Here is a 22,434-nt window from a genome sequence, read left to right as displayed (position 1 = left end):
AGAGTAAATAAGATGCCATAGATAACTTCTTAAGGGAAATTAAAGATGGAGGAAAATTAAAATAACAAAGAAAAAAATGATGTGGAGAAAGTGATGGATATAAAAATTAGGCACAGGTGATTTAACATACATATAGCAGAAGTCCTTGAAGAAGAAAACCAAAAGCAATGAAACAGAACAAATTCTAAAAACTTTAATTCAAGAAAAATCTGCTGAAAGAAAATTTAAATATGCATATGAAAAGGAAATTCAACGTGAAAGAAGGGAGGAAAGGAAAATAAAAGCAAAGAAGTATGGTTAGTAGAAAACAGAATAAGATGGGAAGTAAATGCAATAGAACTGTAATGACAAACAGTGAAAATAAATCAGAAATGATAATAAATGTAAACAAAGTAGACTACAGAGCTTATTACATTGGATTGAAAAAATTCAGCTGTATAGTATATATAAGAGAAATACCTGAAACATAGACACATTAAGACTTATTAAGGAGATGACAAAAAAAATACACCTAAATTCTGTCAAAGCAAAATGTATTTGAGTCTTTAGCTTTCAAAATTAAGCTAGGACTTCCTTTAATTATTTCCATTTTTAAGAGGAAATTCTTTCTTCTAATCATATTTTTATCCCTAAGAGAAGGGTTTACATAATTTTCCTCCCCAAAGTTGGATTACCTATGTATTAAAATAATTCTAATAGATATTGCCAAATTGCTTTATCATTTACACCGTAATCAACACCACCTGAGAAAGCCCTGCTCATTGTACCACTATTATTATTTTTTACGAATCTTTCATAAAGGGAAATGATTTTTGTTTTAATCTTGTATTTCTCCGACTACAGATGTGGTTGAGTATATTATATGGATTTTGATTCATTATATGGATTTTCTCCTTTGTGAATTATCTGTTCATATCTTTTGCCTATTTTTTTATTGGGTTGTCTTTTTCTTATTAACTGTGCAACTTATGTTACAAATTATTATTTTTCTTCTCATTGCCGTTGTTAACAACCTCCAAAACAATGCTGAATAATTGTGACATTGGGTATTCCTGACTATTTAATGGAATTGGCTCCAATATTTCTCTGATTATAAAAATCAGCAGGAAGCATTAACAGTCTTTATATTTAAGTAGTTTCATTCTATTCCTATTTTACCTTGAGTATTTCATTAATTGCTGTCCCCCTATCAAATATTCTTTTTCCTCATGTTAGTTAATTGCATTGTTGAGGTCTTCAGTGTTAAAATGTTTATCATTAAAATATACAGATATTTTCAGATGAAGGTAGAGAAACAATGTACTTACCATTTGAAAAATTAATTTAAAAAATTTAATTGGGTCTTAAACAGGCAAAAAAACTAAAAATGAGTTTACTATGTAAATTATTTTAAATTATATATTTTTCTTTTTTAAAAAAAACTTTTGGCTGCATTGGGTCTTCATTGCTGCATGCAGGCTTTCTCTAGTTGCAGCAAGCGGGGGCTACTACTCGTTGCGGTGTGCGGGCTTCTCATTGCGGTGGCTTCTCTCGTTGCAGAGCACGGGCTCTAGGCGTGCAGGCTTCAGCAGTTGCAGCACGTGGGCTCAGTAGTTGTAGCTTGTGGGCTCTAGAGCGCAGGCTCGGTAGTTGTGGTGAACGGGCTTAGTTGCTCCGCAGCATGTGGGATCTTCACGGACCAGGGATTGAACCCCATGTCCCCTGCATTGGCAGGTGGGTTCTTAACCACTGCACCACCAGGGAAGTCCCTAAATTAAGTATTTAATTAAATAAATCAAAAGATAAAGTAACACTGTATTTATTATTTTTTAATAAAATGCATTTTCAGAAATGTTTCATCACAAACTAGTGCTACAAAAATAAATATAAAACAAATATACATGTTTACATATGTTACTTGTAACATAAATACACATTATTTACATGTTCAAAATTCAGAAACTCCAGCATGTTTTGTCCATGATTCTTAACATGTCTAAGAAGTAGGGAAAAAAATAGAAGCACAAATATACCACACACCATTTATATTTTTGCTTTAAAAGATTGTTCAATACAAATATGTCAACACAGTAATTTTAGGAGTATATGTTCTAAGAGCAAAGTTAGGTGTCCTATTTTAGTCTACGACCACATTTTGTAAGTGACTCAAGTTTCATTCTGCTTTGTTCTCTCATTAGAATACATCTGTTATGGTATAGATTAAAATTCTCTTTTATAGAAAGGCTTTCTGAAGAAGTTTTTTAAAATGAAAAAAGTCACTTTACTTGAAAGCCAACAAAAACGTTATTTATTAAACATATATATATCTAAAAGGAGCTTTAATCAATGAAGACTAGGAGTTGGATTAGAAAACATCAAAAGGATGGAAGAAAGACACTGTAATTTCTGTCTGATGTATTCTGGTAATTTTTCATTTTCTCCATACCTAAGTGAAGCAAAAGAGAAAAAGATAAAATTATAACTTAGTCACTTGGTTTGTAAGAGTACCAAAAGTCACATTATATTTTTCAGTAATTCTTCAATGGCAAAGGCACTTCAGAGAGATCATACAAAATTATTAGATACTTAAATTAAGCATACTCAATTTGTTTCCTTTACTTATTTTTTAAAGATTGTTTTGATGTGGACCATTTTTTTAAAAGTCTTTATTGAATTTGCTACAACACTGCTTCTGTTTTATGTTTTTATTCTTTGGCTGCGAGGTATGTGAGATCCCAGCTCCCCGACCAGGGATTGAACCTACAGCCCTCTGCACTGGAAGGTGAAGTCTTAACCACTGGACTGCCAGGGAAGTCCCTGTTTCCTTTTAAAATAGATCAATTTCTAAATGTATTTAAATAATAAAAAGAAAATTAGGTCAAAAAACTTGAACAGACTTTATAATTTCTAAAGCAAGCTGAAAATCTGGATTCTTCATTAAATTGAAGACCCTAATTTAAAGCAAATACTAAGCTAAACACATTATAAATACATTTCTATTAAATATTAAAAATTTCCAAATGACCATATCAAGTAAAATCTGAACTTTTATCTTCTGAACATGGGTTCTACCCATTTTATATCTGTATCTGTCCACTTTCTGGATCATTTGAAAGAGCTGATTTAACAAAACCTCTCACTTTATGAGTTCTTTAAATGATGGTACTGCATATATACACACAAAAGCAGTTGGTAGATATCCACAAGTTATATTTGTACCAAGTATTTTCTCTACAATATGCACTTTTCATAAAGTAGCGTGTTTGTACTGGCACTGTCGGCACCCTACCTCTTTTCAGTAAGTTATGGTTTGAAATGTGGAGACCAAACTACTGCTTATTGTTACTATTCCCAGATCCTCCTTGTTAGCATACTTATTAGCCTGGCATACATCCTCATTTAGAATGAATATATACATCCAAAAAAGTCTTTTAACATTAATCACTTTACATTAGATCAGGGGATACAGCCTTTCATTTGGGAAAAATAATCTGGTTACCTTTTAAAAGAAAGCTTCCTTGTTTCTATGTTCTTTTATGTAAATTGTCTAAGTATATTTGAACTTAGAAGTCCATTACTTATGAAAAGGGCCAACCTAGTTAGACTGAAGGAATAAGAAGGCTAAAGGAGTCTAACCACTTGGAGTGGATAATCCATACCAATTACCCTGCATTCCTGTAAATACTCATAAAATATGCATTAGACTATATGAGCTGCTATGAATATTTAACAGTTTAAATAATAATATGAACTTTGTCAACATGAAAATAGTAACTTTATTATGTCATTTATTTCATCATATAGATAAAACAAAATTAGAGCAAAGAGCTGAATCTCAACCAGTATTTTAAGAACTTACCTAGTTGTTTGACCATCTGGAGATGTATAACTAATAGAAGACACTCCTGCTTGCACGACCAACTGGGACCCATCATTAAACTGAACCCACACAGCTCCACTAGTTAACTAGAAAAGTAATAAGCAAGCAAAATTACTACAGAGGATATGAAGTTCTTAAAAGGTACTCATGTTTAAAAGGATTTTCATATAGTTTAAAAAGAAAACAAAACAACCCTTCAGGTAACTACAAATTTGGGGCTGTGATGGTAGTAACATTTGAGAATATTCATATCTTTTTCAGATTATTCCTTTAATGGATAGGGCATCATAAATTAAAATTATTCTACATAAATCCTGTTTCCCATTCATTTCCACTAGGATATCTGAGCAACCTTTTTTTTTTCCTTTCCCATAGTATTTCTAACCAAGAAGAGATTTAGGAAATAACCAAGCAACACTTTCTTAAATTAGATTTCCCTCTGTTCTTTGTTCTTAGGCCAAAAGAATTTCTATTCTGCTTGAGAATGTTACATCTTTGCTTTTGAAATTGGTTTCTTTAGTCACTGATGTTTACAATGTGCCACTCCAAACAGAGTACAGAGAAGACATGGACGCTGGAATCAAATAGACCTGGGTTTACATCCAGATTCTGCAAACTAGGAATATGCAAGTCAACCATCCATTATGAGCCATAATTTTACTATCTATGAAAGGAGATAACATCAACTTTACTAGGTTTTATTTTGGGAAATGAGACAATGTATGTGGAAAACATTGTACCACATAGCATGTACTCAACAAATGCTGAGTTCCCTTCCCGATATTTCCTACCCTCCATAAAGGACTAGGCTATATTTTACTTCAAAAATTACATGTGCTGTGCTCAAACATCTCCAAAGTTCAAGCTTTCAGAAAATATACAAATCTAAGTTTACACCTACATAAAATTCTTTAAGTTTGAAACTCAATGTAGACCTAATTTTTAAATGCAAAAATTCTTTTCTGCCAAATAAAAATTACTCTATTAATATAGATTACAAATACTTTCTAAAACTTACGATGCCCTGGGCATTCTCAAATCCTAATGTTTAGCCATCATCATGACCTCTACTTTAAAAACAAATGGCAAGGGCTCCCCTGGTGGCGCAGTGGTTGAGAATCTGCCTGCCACTGCTGGGGACACGGGTTCGAGCCCTGATCTGGGAAGATCCCACGTGCCGCGGAGCAACTAGGCCCGTGAGCCACAACCACTGAGCCTGTGCGTCTGGAGTCTGTGCTCCGCAATGAGAGACCGCGATAGTGAGAGGCCCACGCATCGCGATGAAGAGTGGCCCCCGCTTGCCGCAACTAGAGAAAGCCCTCACACAGAAATGAAGACCCAACACAGCCAAAAATAAATTAATTAATTAAAAAAAAAATGGCAAGAACAGGTCACCTAGGCCCTAGCAGGCAATATGTTATCAACAATATCTAGAGCTTTCCATCTGTATACAAATAAAAAAATGTGAAAATTATTAATGATATAATCAATGCAAAAAGTGTAAAAACTGTCTTGCAAAGAGAAATCTAACTTCTCACCTGTGTAGCCCAACCGACATTTTTCACAAAAACAGACTTGAAAAGTTGTGCTGATTTAGGGAGACAATCTTTTAGACTACTAGGAGAGCTGTTAGTTCCAGAAGCTGCACTTGCAAGGCCAAGTCCTTCATTTGTAACCATCTACAAACAATAAAAGAAAGAAAGATATTATTCCTTAGCATTCTAATAAGCCAACTTCAGCAAAAGTAGATGATGACCAGATTTTCATTATCTTAAATTAATTTTTAAAAGACAAAATTAAAAAAAATACAATCACGTTACAGAAAATTGGAAAAGTATAAAATAGGAAAAAAAATCACAGAACTACTGTTTTGATTTTGGTAGATTTCTTTTGTCTTCTTTTCCCAAGGTATAATTTTTCATAGCTTCAATTATAGTATATATGTTTGTGTGTGTGAATACACACATACCCATATATACAAACAGAGATCTATTTCTTTAATCTTGCATTTTACTACATTGCTATATAGTTTTTATTGGCATGATAGTTCATTGAGTAAAAATATAAGTTTGTTTAACCATGATTCTATCATGGATATTAAGGCAGTGAATGATATTTTACTAGTGAAAATAAAACAATATATATGTTAATATATTTAGCTTTTTCCCAGAGGAGTCAGGTTAGGCCTTGCTGAGGTAATATTTAAACTGAGTCCTGAAAGATGAGAAAGAGTTAGCCATTAAGAGGTTCAGGAAAAGAGTTCCAGGTCAAGTGAAGAGCATGTGAAAAGGCCCTGAGAGTTTGGCTTAATCAAGGAACTAGGCACAGAGAGTGTTGGGTAGCTCAGGATGAGACTGGAAAAGTAGGTAGGCGATAGTAAGGCCACAGTAGGGTGTTTTAGTTTGATATCAAGGACATTAGGCAATCATTGAAGAGTTTAAAGTACAGAAGTGACATATATTTACTTACAGAAGGATTAAATATTGGTGCCTGTTTTGGAGAAGCTGCACTATTTATGATCATTCTCTTCAGAGATGGTGTCTCTCTCATTGGGTAGTTTGGATCCACAGAAGGAGGTGTTAAGGCCTTAGGTGAACTAGTACTACTAGGTTTTCTGAAGGAGAAAGATATGTCAAATACATTCTTTTAAAGCTTTCAATTTATAGAAAACAAAAGAATGTTCATAATGTAAACATTAAACTGTTTTTTAAAAAAAACATTTCTACACATTTTAGCCATATTTAATAAATTTTCAAACATTTACCTTCCTACAATTATTGGGAAAAAGGGAGCACTTCCACTTTTCTTTTCCTCTTCTGAAATTATGGATTCCAGTGCTAAACAAATACGGTGGCCCTATTTCAAAAGAGTGCTTTCTGTCATTACTTCATGTATGTCATTTGTATTATTATTAATTGGTAAGAAAAAACCTACTAAAAGTCGGTACATACCTCATTAGCATGGTTCATATACATTTTTATTTCCTCTTTCAAGCTATTAACTTCACTTTCACCTTTTAAGGTGTAAGATTTGCCAGTCTTTTCGATCACCTGAATTAAATCTTCTGTTTTGTGTATCTTTGCTCCTTAAAAATTAAGCAGAAAACCCTTTATTATTTCTTTAAATATTACTAGATTTATATTCATTATCATACCCCAGTACATGACTCCCAGATCAAGGTAACATTTATATTCACTTATTGGCCATTAATAAAATGAGGCTCTCAAAGTAGTATTCAAAAAATATAGGCCATTTTTCTTTTCCGCATATAACTGGCTTAAGTTTGATGCTTTTATATTTTTAAAAAACCACTACTCTCATACAAAAACATAAGTGAAGGACAGCTATAATTATGTGTACTGTGTGAGTGTATGTACTATGTGTCCCTTAAAGGAGGAAACTTTACATATTAAAAAGTAAACATCTTTATAGATTTAGAAAATAAAATTCTCTGATTCAACCTTATCCTTTTGTGATATTTATTATCCTAAAAATTTGGTATGTGTCCGTTTAAATTTCTAGTAAGAAACAGGATATTGTTTATTTCATGTTATTTTTTTATAATATCAATCAGAATGTTGTTAAACTGGAGCCAAAAGGGGAAAGAGAATTAATATACGTATTAGAAAATAAATTGTTTACAAGCAAGTATATATAAATTTTGATTAACATTTGACATATAGTATACTGTGCTGTATAATTTTTATGTATGGATATACACACACACACACACACACACACACACACACACACACACACACACCTCGCTGTGTTGGGGAGTTCCCTGGTGGTCTAGTGGTTAGGATTCAGAGCTTTGAGACCCCGCAAGCCATGCAGCGCAGCCATAAATAAAATAAATAAATAAATCTCATTGTGTTGAATTTACAAAAAACCCCACAACTACTAAGTTACAAACTAAAGGGAAAAAAATTACTATTTCTAAATGGCACTTACCATCATAAAACCAAACCTCAAAATCAGCACCAGGGGAATTCTCCATCAAAACACATTTAGCATATCTTGTAAAATAAGTGATTTTGGGAGATTTAGATCTTACAAGCTGCACAAATCTGGAAGCATATTGATATTTTCGCCAGTACTTTTCTAGGGAGAGAAAACAAAAAAGTTACCTAACATTAGGGAATAAAGTGTTGACATAAATTCCATAACAGTCTAACATTTATTTCTACTCTTCCTCAAAAATTCAAGTCGAAAGTTAATAATCCCATTACCCAAAGCTAACAGTTCCATTACCCAAATAAAAATATTTTAGAGATGTAAGTGTACTATTTTAATGAAAACTAAAGACAGTATAATAAAATGCCTAAGAAGTATATAACAAAATCTGATGATTAGTATCATGATTATTTATTAAAGATTTTTTTGATGTGGACCATTTTTAAAGTCTTTATTGAATTCGTTGCAACATTGCTTCTGTTCTGTTTTGGTTTTTTGGCCATGAGGCATGTGAGATCTTAGCTCCTCGACCAGGGGATAGAACCTGCACCCCCGCGTTGGAAGGTGAAGTCTTAACCACTGGACCGCCAGGAAAGTCCCAGTCTCATGATTATTTTAAAAATCTCTTACTTTGAATCACTGACTCCTTATTAAAAGTAAGATAATGACTCCAGGAAAGTTTTAATAAATGAAATGAAAAGAGTTCTACCTGAGATATCAGAACCAAATGACTTTAGGAAAAGAAATGTAGCACTTTTTATATTAGTAAAACATAGAGTAGTAAATTTTAGCAGTTCCCTGTAACTATGGTCATTTATAATATTTGATAGTCTTGTCTATGTGTCTTAATTTCTAACAGAGTTAGATTAGATAGGTTCTCTTATTTGCTTCTAAGTTACCTTAGGGAAGTCTTACTACTCAGTAGTTAATTTCCCAATTCATGATATCCAGAAGCTAAACCGGGAGCCAAATTTGGTTAACCACAATTACAAGTGATCATTATGTAGCACAGTAATGATTTCAAAAGTCAAAAACCAGATACTTCATGTTGAATTTTTAACATGATTCTAGACAAATTGTAACTATACAAGTGTACAAATTATATTTGTGTGACACATGACTAATATTCTAGAGTTAGTTTTTACTTAAGTAAACAATAAAATACCATTATAACACAGAATATGACTAAATATTGGATTAGTAAGGTATAGCACATCTCACCAGATATAAAGTTATAAGAACATAACCTGCATCCCAACTGAAGCCAAAATATTTACAATTTATGATACCCACAGTATAGAGTTTATGTATATATAAATCCATTATCTAAACTTATTCCCTGGTAAATTTACATACCTGGTAAATTGTCAAAACTGTACCTACTGATGTTGTCAGTAGGTGAGGGCGGTCTATCTGCAAGAGGAAAACCTCTTCCGTCATTTGGATAATAAATAGTGATCTGGCAAAAAATTTTTAAGAATTCTGATTAGATGCCATTAAGTTAGAGCATTATATTTTGTTACTAAAATTATAAAAAGAGCTCACATGTATATTATTTTTATTGAAAATGCTAAATATTCTCTAAAAGTAATTTTTTTGCTTTTTAAACTTAAGCCTAAAGTTTAGATTTTGTTCCTGGTTATAATTATTTTTTACACCACACTAATTTATTTAAAGGTATGTAGTATACTATTTTAGTTTTTGAATTCCAGAGATACTATCATATCAGGAAAAGCGACTAAAAATTGTTTTTTAAATATCATTATAGAACGAATGGAATAATAAATGCTTAAGTGATGAAGCTGCAAGATAATAAAGGAAATCCACATTACCATATTTCCATCACTAGATATATGAAGAACTTCTTTCACATATTCTTGAGATGCATACTCCTTTAGAAGCTCCACACATACCTCCTCTGAATCAAGTATGCTCACCTAAAAAAAAAAACAAAACTAAAATCAGTAACAATTCTCTTATTTACCAGAACAGTTCTGACATACATATTAGTTAAGAGAAAAGTACTTAACCATGGCAGAAACAAAAATTAAAGTAAAAATCAAATAGCCCCTTCACTGCAATTGTCTAGACCACAGGTGTATTTCAGCACAACTGTGAAACATAAGGAGCAAAGGAAAGAAGGTATAATGAAGTGTGAAATGATAACCAGTGAACAGAAAGAAAGCAGAAGGTAGGGTGGAGAATTTAAGGGCTTGAAAAGACAATAGCACGCCAAATAAAGGCAAGACTGGGTGAAAGGGAAAACAGGGACAAACAGGATGAAGACAGAATTAAAAAATCAAAATCACCATTCCCAATGCACACATGACATTTAAAAAAAAATGCTATACTTAATTTTGTGCATACTCCTTTTCTTTAAATAGTTTCAGATGTTAAAAAAAGTGATATTTTCTAGTTTATCTTTTTGAGACTAGATTAAATGTAGAAACAATGTAAACAAAAGCAAAAGATAGTATTAAATATTAACTTAGTTATTAGGATTGTGGATAATATTTAACACAGTATTTAGCCAGTATTACTTTTAAATGTTTTTCATTATCAATAATTTAAAATTCAAAAATTACTATCAATTCACCATTCTTAAAGTACCCAGAAGGAAACAATAGCTATTTTTCCATAAATACCCAGTCTCTTTTAAGTGAGTTTATCAAGTACGTATCAAAAATACAGGGACATTATAGGGAACTGAAAAGATATTATTATGTTTGATACCAGAAACCATATACTCAAGGAAAATATCATCCAGTGATTTAGAAAAATAATAGACATACCACAGCCTTCTTCGTTTTCTGTCTGATTGGTTTTAACCTGTAAGCAGTCAAAGGAGATGTAATGCTTCGTAATGTATGTTTCTGATAACCCAATGGTGGCTCCACACCCCTCGTCTTGCTTTGTTCGGAAGAAGGATCTAAGCCAAAAATAGATTCTTGTTGAATTATCTCAGGTTTACTGTGAAATGCAGTCATATATTTCATGGTATTCAACTGTTTTGCAGAATGCGCATTATCAGAAGCATCAGGGCTCTTTTTGGCTCTTGTATCAGTCCAGGCATTTCTTGATGTGTCCTGCAAATCTGGATGGCCCTGGAAATCTCTGTTTGGGCTAATGCCGTTGCATTCAGTAGTTTCTCTTAAATGAGCTATAATATACATAGAATAAAGCAATTTAGTGAATAATTAAAAAGTCAAGTCTACACAAAACAATGTCATGCTGGTTACAATAGCATTTTTTTTTTCCTGAGGAACAAAAGAAATCTAGTTTTAAAAAAAAGCTTGTAATTTTTCAGTTTAAGATACGGCATAAGGGAATTCCCTGGTGGTCTAGTGGTTAGGATTTGGCGCTTTCACTGCCAAGGGCCCAGGTTCAATCCCTGGTTGGGGAAATAAGATACCACAAGCTGCACGGCTCGGCCAAAAAAAAAAACAACAAAAAGATATGGCATAATAAAATAGTGACTTTAAAAGGACATTTTAAGCCAGACTGCAAAGGAATACCTTTAGTCTAAGACTAAGAAACAAAAGATATTAATATGAAATTAATGTTTCAATCAAAGCAAAAACTAGTCACCTAGGGTCACCTATAATACTAAAGCAACTGCCAATGCTGCAACAAATAATAGATTTGAGAGGAGTTCCCAGGTAATCATTCTACATAACATGTAAATTCACTCTCTTTAAGCTAAGGACTATTTCATCTTTACTTACAAAATATGCAACTAAAACCAAAACACTCTAAAATATATGAAATAGGTTTATTATTAATACTTAATATTATAAATGTATTTGTACCCACATTTCTAAAACAGTTCTTGAACTTTATCCATTTAAATTTTATATAGTTTTAGAGTTCACATGGGAACATTGTTTTTTTTAAAGCCCTTAAAATAATTAGACTATATAAAACTTTGTAAGGCAATTTTTCTAATGCTAAACTACAAAAATCTATATCTCAGCTTTCCCCTTAAATAACTTTTAAGTGCCTCCCTCCATAACTCCCATTATGACAGAAAATATCCTACATCAAATAATATACTTTAAAATTGTAGCAGCACTACTAGAGTATTATAAACAAAGTTACTTCAGACATGTCCATGTTTACCAAATAAAAGTATCTATAAACACAATAGAAGGTTAAGTGCAAGATCTGTAGTTTTAAAAAACATAAACTTGAATTATCATCTTTAACAAGTACACATGAGAAGATTAGTTCTCTTTTGGGCCCTTGAAAATAATATACATGAAAAAAATAGACTCTTGAGGTGACATAACAACTCTCTGCTTAAATTACAGCCATATTACGCACTTGTCTGAGGTAACATGATACTTAGTAAAAAATTCTCTCCTCCTCTCCATATGTTTCTTTTTTATTCTCTTTCTTCCATCATTATTTTCCAACCCACCTTCTGTGAATGTCATGTTCAATAATGAGAAATGTTTAACTTTCAAACTCTGTATCTATAAATAATGACTTGGATGAAAGCTGTTTAAAAATATTTAGGTTTTAGTAGCTGTGTATTTTAGTGTATGTGAGGTCCCATTGGTACACTATGATGGTCCACATCACCTTCTACTTAAAAATAAAGTCAACCATCTTTTGATTATTTTATAGGCACTGATAGTAGGTACTTATTACAGAGAGGCTGCAAGAGTGGAGGGGTTAAGAGTAAAGTCTCTGAGCCAGACTGCTTGGGTTAGACTCCTCTCTCTTGTATTTATGGACAGTGCAGCTTGGCAAATTAACCTTTGCGTACTACTATTTCCTCATTTATAAGACAGGGCTAATAATAGTATCTTCCTCATATGGTTTTTGTGAGAATTATTAATAAGTTAATAATATATGTTAAGCATTAAGGACAGTGGCTGATACAGTAAATACTCAAACTGTGTTAACAGTAATTATTACTATTATTGTAAGCTTATTGAAAATGTACTATTTTCTTAAGAAAACCCAAATAGAAAACTGCAATGCTTGGTAAGTGGCCAAGTCATTAACTTTTTATTAAATAGTCCATTAAAAACTCACCATTTATTTGCAGATTCCCAAACCACTGTTGCACCATTTCAGTCTGAGCTGTCTGGTCTGGAAATGGAAAAGGAGTTTTTCCATTTTTTGGACAAAGATGATTGGAGCTAAACAAAGAAAAACAATTTCCCATAAACTAATAAAAAATTAAAAGGTAGAAACCTTTTAAGATAAAAAAACACTAAAAAAGGGAGCTCTCTTCTGATATGAATACCTAAAAATTTTTACATTAACTGTAGAACCCAACATTTGCATAACTAAATTGTGCCTATGAAGCTAAATTCCCATGCCAAAATGCCCATGGCACTGTGACAACATTTCTATATGGCTACTGTCCTCTTTTAATTTAAACATAAAAATCAAAGATCAGAAAAAGAAAAACACTAGTCACTAAAAACTTGTCTTCATGTGAGAAGCAGTCAATATGATTACTCATCACTTAGGGTCAACTTCTCTTTCTCTATTTGTGTGTGTGTGTGTGTGTGTACAGTTACTGTTAAGAGTACTTTAGGAATCAGACATGTTTAATATATGATACATTGCACTGGAGACCTGCTTCATATAAAATTTAAAATGACACTAGAAATTCCCAAGTATTAAACACATACTACAAATACATTCATGAGCACATACACTCATTTTAAGAGATTCTTAACCACAATTCAAAATCATCATTCTGATTCTCTTCCTATTAAAAAACAGAAGTCATAGTTAAAAGTGCCCCAGGAATATCTGACAAGGTTAGAAAAAAGGTAACCCTTAGTTAGATGCAGCTTCATGTTTGTGCTAATACAATGTTTATTGAAAAGTAAAATGCTTTTTGATAGAATTATTCTTACAGTGCTTGACTGTTATCAGGTCTTTCAAAAGATCCAGAACCATTGGATGTCTTTTCTTTAAAGAAGTGAAGAATATTAGCATTGCTGTTTGTGGATGAGTATCTTTCTTCATTTTCATCTACTCCTGATCTTTTGGATTTTGAAAGCATTTCTGCTGAGTAACATCGTTCCATTGTATACGTTTTTGCTCGCGACTGACTATTAGAGATGCCAGATCTATCAGAGGAATGGGCTCTACGAAGGTATCGAGAATGTGGCCTTTCTTCTGCCTCTTGGATTGCTCTTCCCCTTCCACTATTACTGGTTTCTTGTTCTTGATTTCCCCACTGAGTATAAAGGCTGCTTCCATCTCCTGAAGAAGAAAAATCACTTGAATTTTTATTCTTTGGAAATATAGTCATTTTATTTGGGAGTGGCTGGTCAATCAAAAGTCTTCTTCTGTCAAATAAACTACCACTCATACTGGTACTGGAAGAAGCCGTAATTGCAGTAGAAATTGTGGCATGTCCACTATCAATCGAGTCTTCTACAGTTCCTAAATCTTTACTTTTTGTTGAAGAATTTCGGGACATAAAAGGATGGTCTAATACTGAAGACAGACTTAAACGATCTGCTGGATTTCTACGAAGTAACTGGTGAATAAGGTCCTTGGCTTCTCTTGACAAAAAAGTTGGCATTTCATAATCTGCCAATACAACTTTATTTAATGTGTTCTTGATGGTGTCAGTGTCAAAAGGTGGTCTTCCAATAATTAACGTATAAAACATACAGCCCAAGGACCAAATATCAGATTCAAGTCCATGTGCACTTCGAGTTGCAATTTCTGGGGAAATGTAATTAGGAGTTCCACATAAAGTATAGTGCTTTTCGTGTGGCATTTTCAATTGAGTGGCCAGCCCAAAATCAGCGATCTTGATGTTCATATTATGCGTAAGTAAGAGGTTAGAAAGTGTGAGGTCCCGGTGTAATATACCATGAGAATGGAGATACAGCATTCCTGTGATGATCTGGTGCATGAAGTGTCGAGCTATTAGAATGCAAAAATTAAAACTTACAATTTAGAAAATCTGAAGATTCAGTATTTAGAATACATTATGAAACCCAAGTACATATGCCAGTATGACAATTAGTAAACTGGTTTGTAGCTTAGTTTTACCAGCCAAAATACCACTCTGATAATTTCATAATATTGTTTAGTAATTCCTATTAAGACAACTAGGCACTCCTTTTAAACTCTGTCCTTTCCAACTAATGAGTTTTCTAAATACAGTTAAGGGAAGCTTAATTTTATTAGGAACTGGGAGTGACCAGAGTTAACTAGGGTAACCAGAAGTCCATAGAAAGAGAAAATATTTATAATTAAACAATTCATAAATAATTCAAATTGTAAAAAAGACAAAAAAAGAAAAGCAAGCTGAATTTCCTTTGATGTCCTCCCAAACCCTCCTAAAAAGTAGTCACTATTAACAGTTTATATATATTCTTTTAAACTTTTCTTCCATGTGCTTATGTACACTTAAATCTATAGAAATACACTGTAATAAATGTTTTTAAAATATAAAAATGGTATAAAAATATAGTTTATTACTTTTTTTTGCCACTTCACAATATTTCTTGGAGATATTTCTATGTCAGTACACATAGATCTCCATCTTATTAAATTGCTATTGATTAATATTTGGGTCATTTCAAGATTATAAAAAAATATAGCAATAAACATTCTTGTACATGCTTGTTTTCTTGTGCATATAAATGGGGTGCTTCATTATGGTAAATTCAAGAAGTAGAATCACTGGGTTCAAAGATAAAATTTAGTATTTTAATACCTTGCCAATCGCCCTCCAAAAGGCTGTTATTTTCAAGCATATCCTTGTTGAAATTAGGTAGTCTCAATCCAATGGGTAAAAAAATGGTACTTGTTATTTTAGTTGGCATTCTTATGATTACTACTGATTTTGAGCATCTTTTCGTATGTTTATTGGCCAATTATACTTTCTCTTCTGTAAACAGTCTGCTTACATCCCCTGTCCATTTTCCTATACAATTATCTTTTCTTTTAAGGCATGCCTTATATTTTAAATATTAATTGGACAGCCATTTGTTATACAAATATTTTCTTCCTATCTTTAACTTTTAAATTTGTTGACAGTATCCTTTGTCATACACATTCTTAATTTTAATTAATCAAATTGGTAATTCATTTCCTTCCTATCTTTTGCAAGTTGTCTTATTTAAGAAGGCCTTACTATTATACAGTATTATGAAAAATGCAGTACTCATCATCAATATGTATATGAATTTATTTTCTTATTATGTATTATGTTCTTATTTTCAGTCTAAAGATATGAACATTTCCTTAACTCTTAACACATATGACCAAATTGTTTTCCAAATGGGTTAAATATAGATCAAATGGACAAAAAGCCTATCAGCAACCACCTTTCTTAGCTTTCCATCTTAGCCTGCAATGTCAGTTAGCAGGGTAAGATAATTTGAAAACAATCATTTGTGTGATGATATACGGACCTTACTTGATCCTGATCTGAACTGTAAAAAAAGTTACTTATAAGAAACTGGGGAAGCTGAAACTGACAATGTGTTTGACAGTAAGGAATTATTAGGTGTGATAGTGACTTTGTGCTTATGTTTTTTGTTTTTTTTTTAAAGTCTGCATTGTTTAAAGATAAAAAGATGTCTATGATTTGCTTCAATATACTCTGAGGAATTGGGGGAATAAGAAGGGTACAGATGAAACAATGAGTTGATAGTTTTGGAAGCTCAGTGGTAAGTTCATAGGGGCTCATTATATTACTGTCTTAACTTAAGTGTTTGACATTTTCTATAATAAATGGTTTCAACAGGTACTGTGTTTGACTTAGAAACTACTTTATAGTCATCAACAGCATCCTAAAAAGCTTTTTCTAAATTTGAAAAGATACACATTCAACTGTGACCAATGACTTAATTTAAAATGTTGTTTTGGCAAAAGATGGATAGCAAATTTCTTCTTCTACTTTATTTCTGTAATGCCTGAATTATTTATATGAATTAACAACTTTCTTAACTTGGGGGGCAAAAATCTCTTTTTATAGCCCAAAGTAATAATTGAAACAGTTTTACTAAAAATTATAAAACAGTACATTCTTCAAAACTACAAAGAGTAAAATTTGTATTCTCCAAAAACAATTTTTTTTAAGAAAAATGAAAGAAAGAAAAAAAGAAGCACAGCCTACCTTCATTTTCTGAGAATGGTTTTCTTCTGTTTTTTAGATACCTGTTCATTTCTCCATTATGGCACATTTCTAATACTAGGTACACATAATTGTTATCTTCAAAATAGTTATACAGCTGAAATGTAAAAGGGCATAATAAATTATAATACAGAAAAATTCAATGCCCTTGGCCACTTTGATAAAATTTGTATCTTACCTCCAAGATAGAAGGATGTTTCAATTGGCAATGTATTTTCACCTCACTTTGGACTCTCTGTACCATTCCAGCTTTGTACATGGCTTTCTTATCTATCTAAAAATAACATGAGAGGTTTAAATGTTGATGATAAACTTTCAAATGTGAAGTTGTCATGTTAACTTTGAAAAGAGAAAGTATACTATAAAATATTCTGAAGTCCTTTTATCTTCTTTTTGAGATCAATTTATTTCGTTGTCTATTTTCCCCATGCACCTAGCAAAGTGCTTGACAGGGTGGACATTCAATAAACTTGCCCAATGCATTCTAATACACTCTACCAACTTAAAGAATTTAATAGCTCAACCATCATATCTATGATAATAACAAATAAAATTTAGCAAAGCTTTAAAACAAATCTTCCCTTTTCCTACTGGTTTAGGTGTTTCTTAATTTCCTTATGTTACCCCTATTAGACTGACTTCTAACAATCAAGAATAGTATTTTAGCTTTTTACAGTGTAATACAGAATTATGCACAGTGTATTCTTCTTATTATAAACAAATTATTTGTTCTTTGACTGCTACCAATTACTCTAAGTACATATAATTAGAACAGATACCAAATCTAATGAACATGAGTAAAGACAGAACACTTATTTAAGCATGGTTAAGGATCTCCTAAGAGATCCTTAAGTTTAACTGTTGGAACTACTGTCTTCTGCCTAAGCAATGGGTTTTTTACAGCATAAAGAAAAGGCTGGCAGGTAAGGAGTTTCTAACATCTCAAGTAGCAAACCTCTCTAGTTACTTGCAAAGTAGAAGTGAGAAACTGATTAACATATTCTTACCATTTTGATTGCAACTTCCAAACCAGTGTGAATGGACTCAGCTCTATAGACACCAGCAAATGATCCTTTACCAAGAAGATTTCCAACTTTAAAATCCTTAAAAGTTAAAATTAAAGAATATGTGTAATGATTTTCGACGCAGAAAGGAAGAAAAAATAGGAAGGGGCTGGAAAAAATAGGCTAAAATGGATCGGGAGGAGAATTTGCATTCAAAATTCAAGCAGGTATCACACCTCGATACAGCAGGTGTCTGGGGTGGACAGCATGTTGACGCCTTGCGGGTCTCTGAGCTTCCAGGCTGGTCTCTGGATAGAGCACCCTAATGGTCTGGTTCCTCAGCCTCAGCGTAGCCTCAGCATCCTCGTCCCACCCCCAGCCTGCCCCCGAAAGCTAAGGCCCTGAACGGAATCCCGCCGCAACTCCCGCCGGAGGTAACCGCCATCCCCTTCGAGAAGGGGAAGATAGCCTTGCCCTGCTCTAACGCGGCAGCTCCGGCGGGATCGCTGACATGAAGCCGCGGTGTCTAGGGACAGAAGGGCGGGGCCGCGAGCAACACACCTGTCCCACCGCCCCCGCGTCTCAGAGGGGCGGTCCGCTCCGCCCTCGAACAGCCGGGCCCCCGGCGGTTGGGACCCTCCCAAAGTACTCCGGCGTCCAACCTGCAGCCGTTAGCTGCGCTCTATCCCCTTCCTGCCAGGGTCTCGACGAGTCCCAGCACTCCGACTCCCACCCGCCCTACTGAGGACTGCCGAGTCTTTTCACCTCGATCTTCTCCCCGATGCAGGTCGCCATATTTCCAGGCCGCGGTCCGTGCTCCCTGGATTAACTCCCTTTACGCAGTCCTTTCGAGGCAGCGCTCCAAGTAGGCAGCGTGTCTTGGCGTCCATCAGGCTCGGCTCTCTAGGCCGCCGCTCCCGGCGACGACACCACAGCCACCGAAAGGTCTCCCGGGCACCTTCCGAGGCCTGGGCGGCGCCTCCGCGCTCCCATTTTGAAAAACTCCCGCCGGTTGCCGTTCTAGCGAGGTTGGAGGGGACGTAAGGAGGCGGGGCGTTCCGCAGAAGCAGCGCCTGGGCGCGCATGCGTGGCAGGCTCCTTATCCGCTCGCCTCCGGGCCGAGGACCGGAAGTGCTTCGGCGGCCTGGAACTTGGTTGGGAACCTTGGCAGTTCGGCTCTTGGAAGACCCGCGCAAGACGGATAAAAAAGGTAGCCTAAGATATGAGATATTAACAACTGGTCAGTTACTCACTTCACGGTCTGAAAAGGTACTTCTTCCAATTCTGTAAAGGGTTTAACACAATTTTTGAATTCCAAATGCTTAAACTTGACGGAGCAGCATAGGGGAAAAAAGTCAGTACCTGACTTAACCACCCGTTTACACCTCTGTGCTTACTCCATTTTTTCATATCTGTAATGAATGGATACGGTGCTTTAAGAAAATTGACTCCATTATTTATTTTGGTAAATTTCTATTAATTATAATGCCATTTGTAGAATAACACATTTGAGAGTTCTCACACACGTGCGATAATGTATTGATCAAAAAAGACCTCTGACGGGCTTCCCTGGTGGCGCAGTGGTTGGGAGTCTGCCTACCGATGCAGGGGACGCGGGTTCAGGCCCCGGTCCGGTAAGATTCCTCATGCCGCGGAGCGGCTGGGCCCGTGAGCCATGGCCGCTGAACCTGCGCGTCCGGAGCCTGTGCTCCGCAACGGGAGAGGCCACAGCAGTGAGAGGCCCGCATACCACACACACACACACACAAAAGACCTCCGAGGGCTTCCCTGTTGGCGCAGTGGTTGAGAGTCCGCCTGCTGATGCAGGGGACATGGGTTCGTGTCCCGGTCCGGGAAAATCCCACATGCCGCGGAGCGGCTGGGCCTGTGAGCCATGGCCGCTGAGCCTGCGCGTCCGGAGCCTGTGCTCCGCAACGGGAGAGGCCACAACAGTGAGAGGCCCGCGTACCGCAAAAAAAAAAAAAAAAAAAAACCTGAAAGTTTTAGAAATTTATAAAAATCTTATCTGTTCTTCTATAATGTTATGTCATAATTCTTGTTATTACTTTAAAATGTATATCTCAGAAATAACAACAAAAAAAAAACCTCTGAGGTTGGTATGATACACTTTACGCAGATGAGAAGATGGTGATATTCAGCAAGGATATGTAACAAACTGAGAACTACTCCACAAACTTAGGTCAGTTTCTAAATGGAAAGCTCTTTTCTTCTACATTAATGGATATATCAGGTTTATGTAAGTTTGTCTACTTGCAAGCTGTGTAAAAGCTGTTCAGAGAAAAGTCAACTTTTCCCTTCGTTCCTGGAAATCCTTCCTTTAGGGTTATATATTACAATTGCTTGAGCGGTTGGTTCCAGAGTCCAGTCTTCCAATTAGACTTGCTTTTGCTGTTAAACTTTCAGAAGTTCCTGTAATTTGCTGTCATCGTGGGTTTTTTTTGGGGGGGGTGTGGAGGTTGTGGTGTTTATCCTTTATTCTGTTAGTATCAGGGATTATATCGACTTAAAAAGAAAAGAATGTTTTAGAGCGGTTATAGGTTCACAGGAAAACTTAGTGGAAGGTACTGAGAGTTCCCATATACTCCCTCCTCTCAAACATGCATAGCTTCCCCCATTATCAACATCACTCGCCAGAAAGGTACATTTTTAATAAGGATGAACCTACTTGACATCATAATCATGCAAAGTCCATAGTTCACCTTAGGATTCACTCGTGATGTTGTATATTCTATGGGTTTGGACAAATGTATAATGACATATATCCATCATTATAGTATTTTCACTACCCTAAAAATCCCCTGTGCTCCTCCTATTCACCACCCTCACCCCACCCCAGCAACCACTGATCTTTTTACTTTTTCCATCGTTTTGAATTTTCCAGAATGTTGAATAGTTGGAATCATATAGAATGTAGCCTTTAAAGATTAGCTTCTTTCACTTAGTCATATGCATTTAAGTTTCCTCCATGCCTTTTCATGGCTTGATAGCTCACTTCTTTTAGCGCTGAATAATGTTCCGTGGTCTGGATATATTACAGTTTATTTATCCATTTACCTATTGAAGGACATCTGAGTTGCTTCCAGGTTTTGGCAATTATGAGTAAAACTGCTATAAATGTCCACTTGCAGGATTTTCTGTGGACATGTTTTCAGCTCCTTTCAGTAAATACCAAGGAAAGCAATTGCTGGATCTTATGGTAAGAGTATATTTTAGTTTTGTAAGAAACTTCTAAACTGTCTTCCAAAGTGGCTGTACCACTTTTCATTCCTACTAGCAATGAATTAGTATTCCTGTTCCACATCCTCACCAGCATTTGATGTTATCATTGTTCTGGATTTTAGCCTAGAAATTCTAATAGCTGTGTAGTTGCATCTTGTTTTAATTTGCATTTCCCTGATGATACATGATGTAGGACATCTTTTCATATGTTTATTTGCCATCTGTATGTCTGTCTCCTTTGGTGAGATATGGATTGAACTCTTTGCCTTGGTTTTTTAATCGTGTTGTTTGTTTTCTTATGGTTGAGTTTTAAGAGTTCTTTGTATTTTAGATAACAGTCTTTTATCATTGTTTCTTTTGCAACATCCTCCCAGTCTGTGGCTTGTCTCTCATTATCTTGAGATGTCTTTCGGAAGAGCAAACGTTTTTCATTTTAAAGAAGTCCAGCTTATCAATTATTTGTTTCATGGATTGTGTCTTGGTGTTCTATCTAAAAAGCCATTGTCATACCCAAGGTAATCTTAGTTTTCTCCTGTGTTATCTTCTAGGAGTTTTATAGTTTTATTTTTAGGTTTGTGATCCATTTTGAGTTAATTTTTGTGAAGTCTGTAAAGGCTGTGTATAGAGTCATTTTTTTGCATGTGGATAACCAGTTTTTTTATCACCATTTGTTGAAAAAACTATCTTTGCTTCATTCTATTGCCTTTGCTCCTTTGTCAATGATTAATTGACTGTATTTCTGTGCGTCTATTTCTGGGCTCTCTATTCTTTCTCATTGATCTATTTGTCTGTTCTTTCACCAGTACCACACTGTCTTGATTACAGTAGATTTATATGACCCAATACCCTTAGTAGTATCGGTCCTCCAACTTTGTTCTCCTTCAATATTGCACTGGCTATTCTGGGTCTTTTGCCTCTCAGTATACACTTTAGAATCAGCTTGTTGATAGCCATAAAATAACTTGCTGGGATTTCAGTTGGGATTGCATTGAATCTGTAGATCAAAGTTAGGAAAAACTGACATCTTGACAATATTGAGCCTTCCTATCCATGATCACAGAATATCTCTCCATTTATCTAGTTCTTCTTTGATTTCTTTCATCACAGATCTGTTGTATTCCTCATATAGATCTTGTACATATTTCGTTAGATTTACACCTAAGTATTTCGTTTTGGGGATGCTACTGTAAATTGCATTGTATTTTAAATTTCAAATTGTACTTGTTCAGTGCTGGTATATA

General features: G+C 34.7%; 1 protein-coding gene across 1 annotated transcript; it reads right to left on the bottom strand.

Moving 5' to 3' along the window:
- Nucleotides 1-1,831: 1,831 nt before the first annotated feature.
- Nucleotides 1,832-18,836, bottom strand: PLK4 (polo like kinase 4). Its single transcript, XM_029235333.1, has 16 exons — nucleotides 18,719-18,836; nucleotides 17,957-18,052; nucleotides 17,128-17,223; nucleotides 16,932-17,046; nucleotides 13,699-14,725; nucleotides 12,860-12,966; nucleotides 10,609-10,976; nucleotides 9,649-9,753; nucleotides 9,173-9,275; nucleotides 7,814-7,963; nucleotides 6,811-6,944; nucleotides 6,624-6,715; nucleotides 6,329-6,473; nucleotides 5,398-5,538; nucleotides 3,839-3,945; nucleotides 1,832-2,425 (listed from the first exon to the last, which is right to left on the bottom strand). The coding sequence occupies exons 1-16, from the start codon at nucleotides 18,746-18,748 to the stop codon at nucleotides 2,323-2,325; spliced, it is 2,919 nt and encodes a 972-aa protein (XP_029091166.1). The 5' UTR covers nucleotides 18,749-18,836; the 3' UTR covers nucleotides 1,832-2,322.
- Between the last annotated feature and the right edge of the window lie 3,598 nt (nucleotides 18,837-22,434).

The sequence above is a fragment of the Monodon monoceros genome, unplaced genomic scaffold (genome assembly GCF_005190385.1).
Source record: "Monodon monoceros isolate NGI ecotype Baffin Bay Population unplaced genomic scaffold, NGI_Narwhal_1 Super_Scaffold_20, whole genome shotgun sequence".
NCBI classification, from domain to species: domain Eukaryota; kingdom Metazoa; phylum Chordata; class Mammalia; order Artiodactyla; family Monodontidae; genus Monodon; species Monodon monoceros.
Note: the sequence above shows the minus strand (reverse complement) of the source record. Positions and strands in the feature narration are given on the sequence as shown.

Coding starts and splice junctions, on each gene's coding strand:
- PLK4 (XM_029235333.1), bottom strand. CDS start 18,748: ATGGCGACCTGCATCGGGGAGAAGATCGAG. Junction 17,224..17,956: donor TGGAAGTTGCAATCAAAATG/GTAAGAATATGT, acceptor TGTTATTTTTAG/ATAGATAAGAAAGCCATGTA. Junction 14,726..16,931: donor ACCATTCTCAGAAAATGAAG/GTAGGCTGTGCT, acceptor GCATTCTAATAG/CTCGACACTTCATGCACCAG.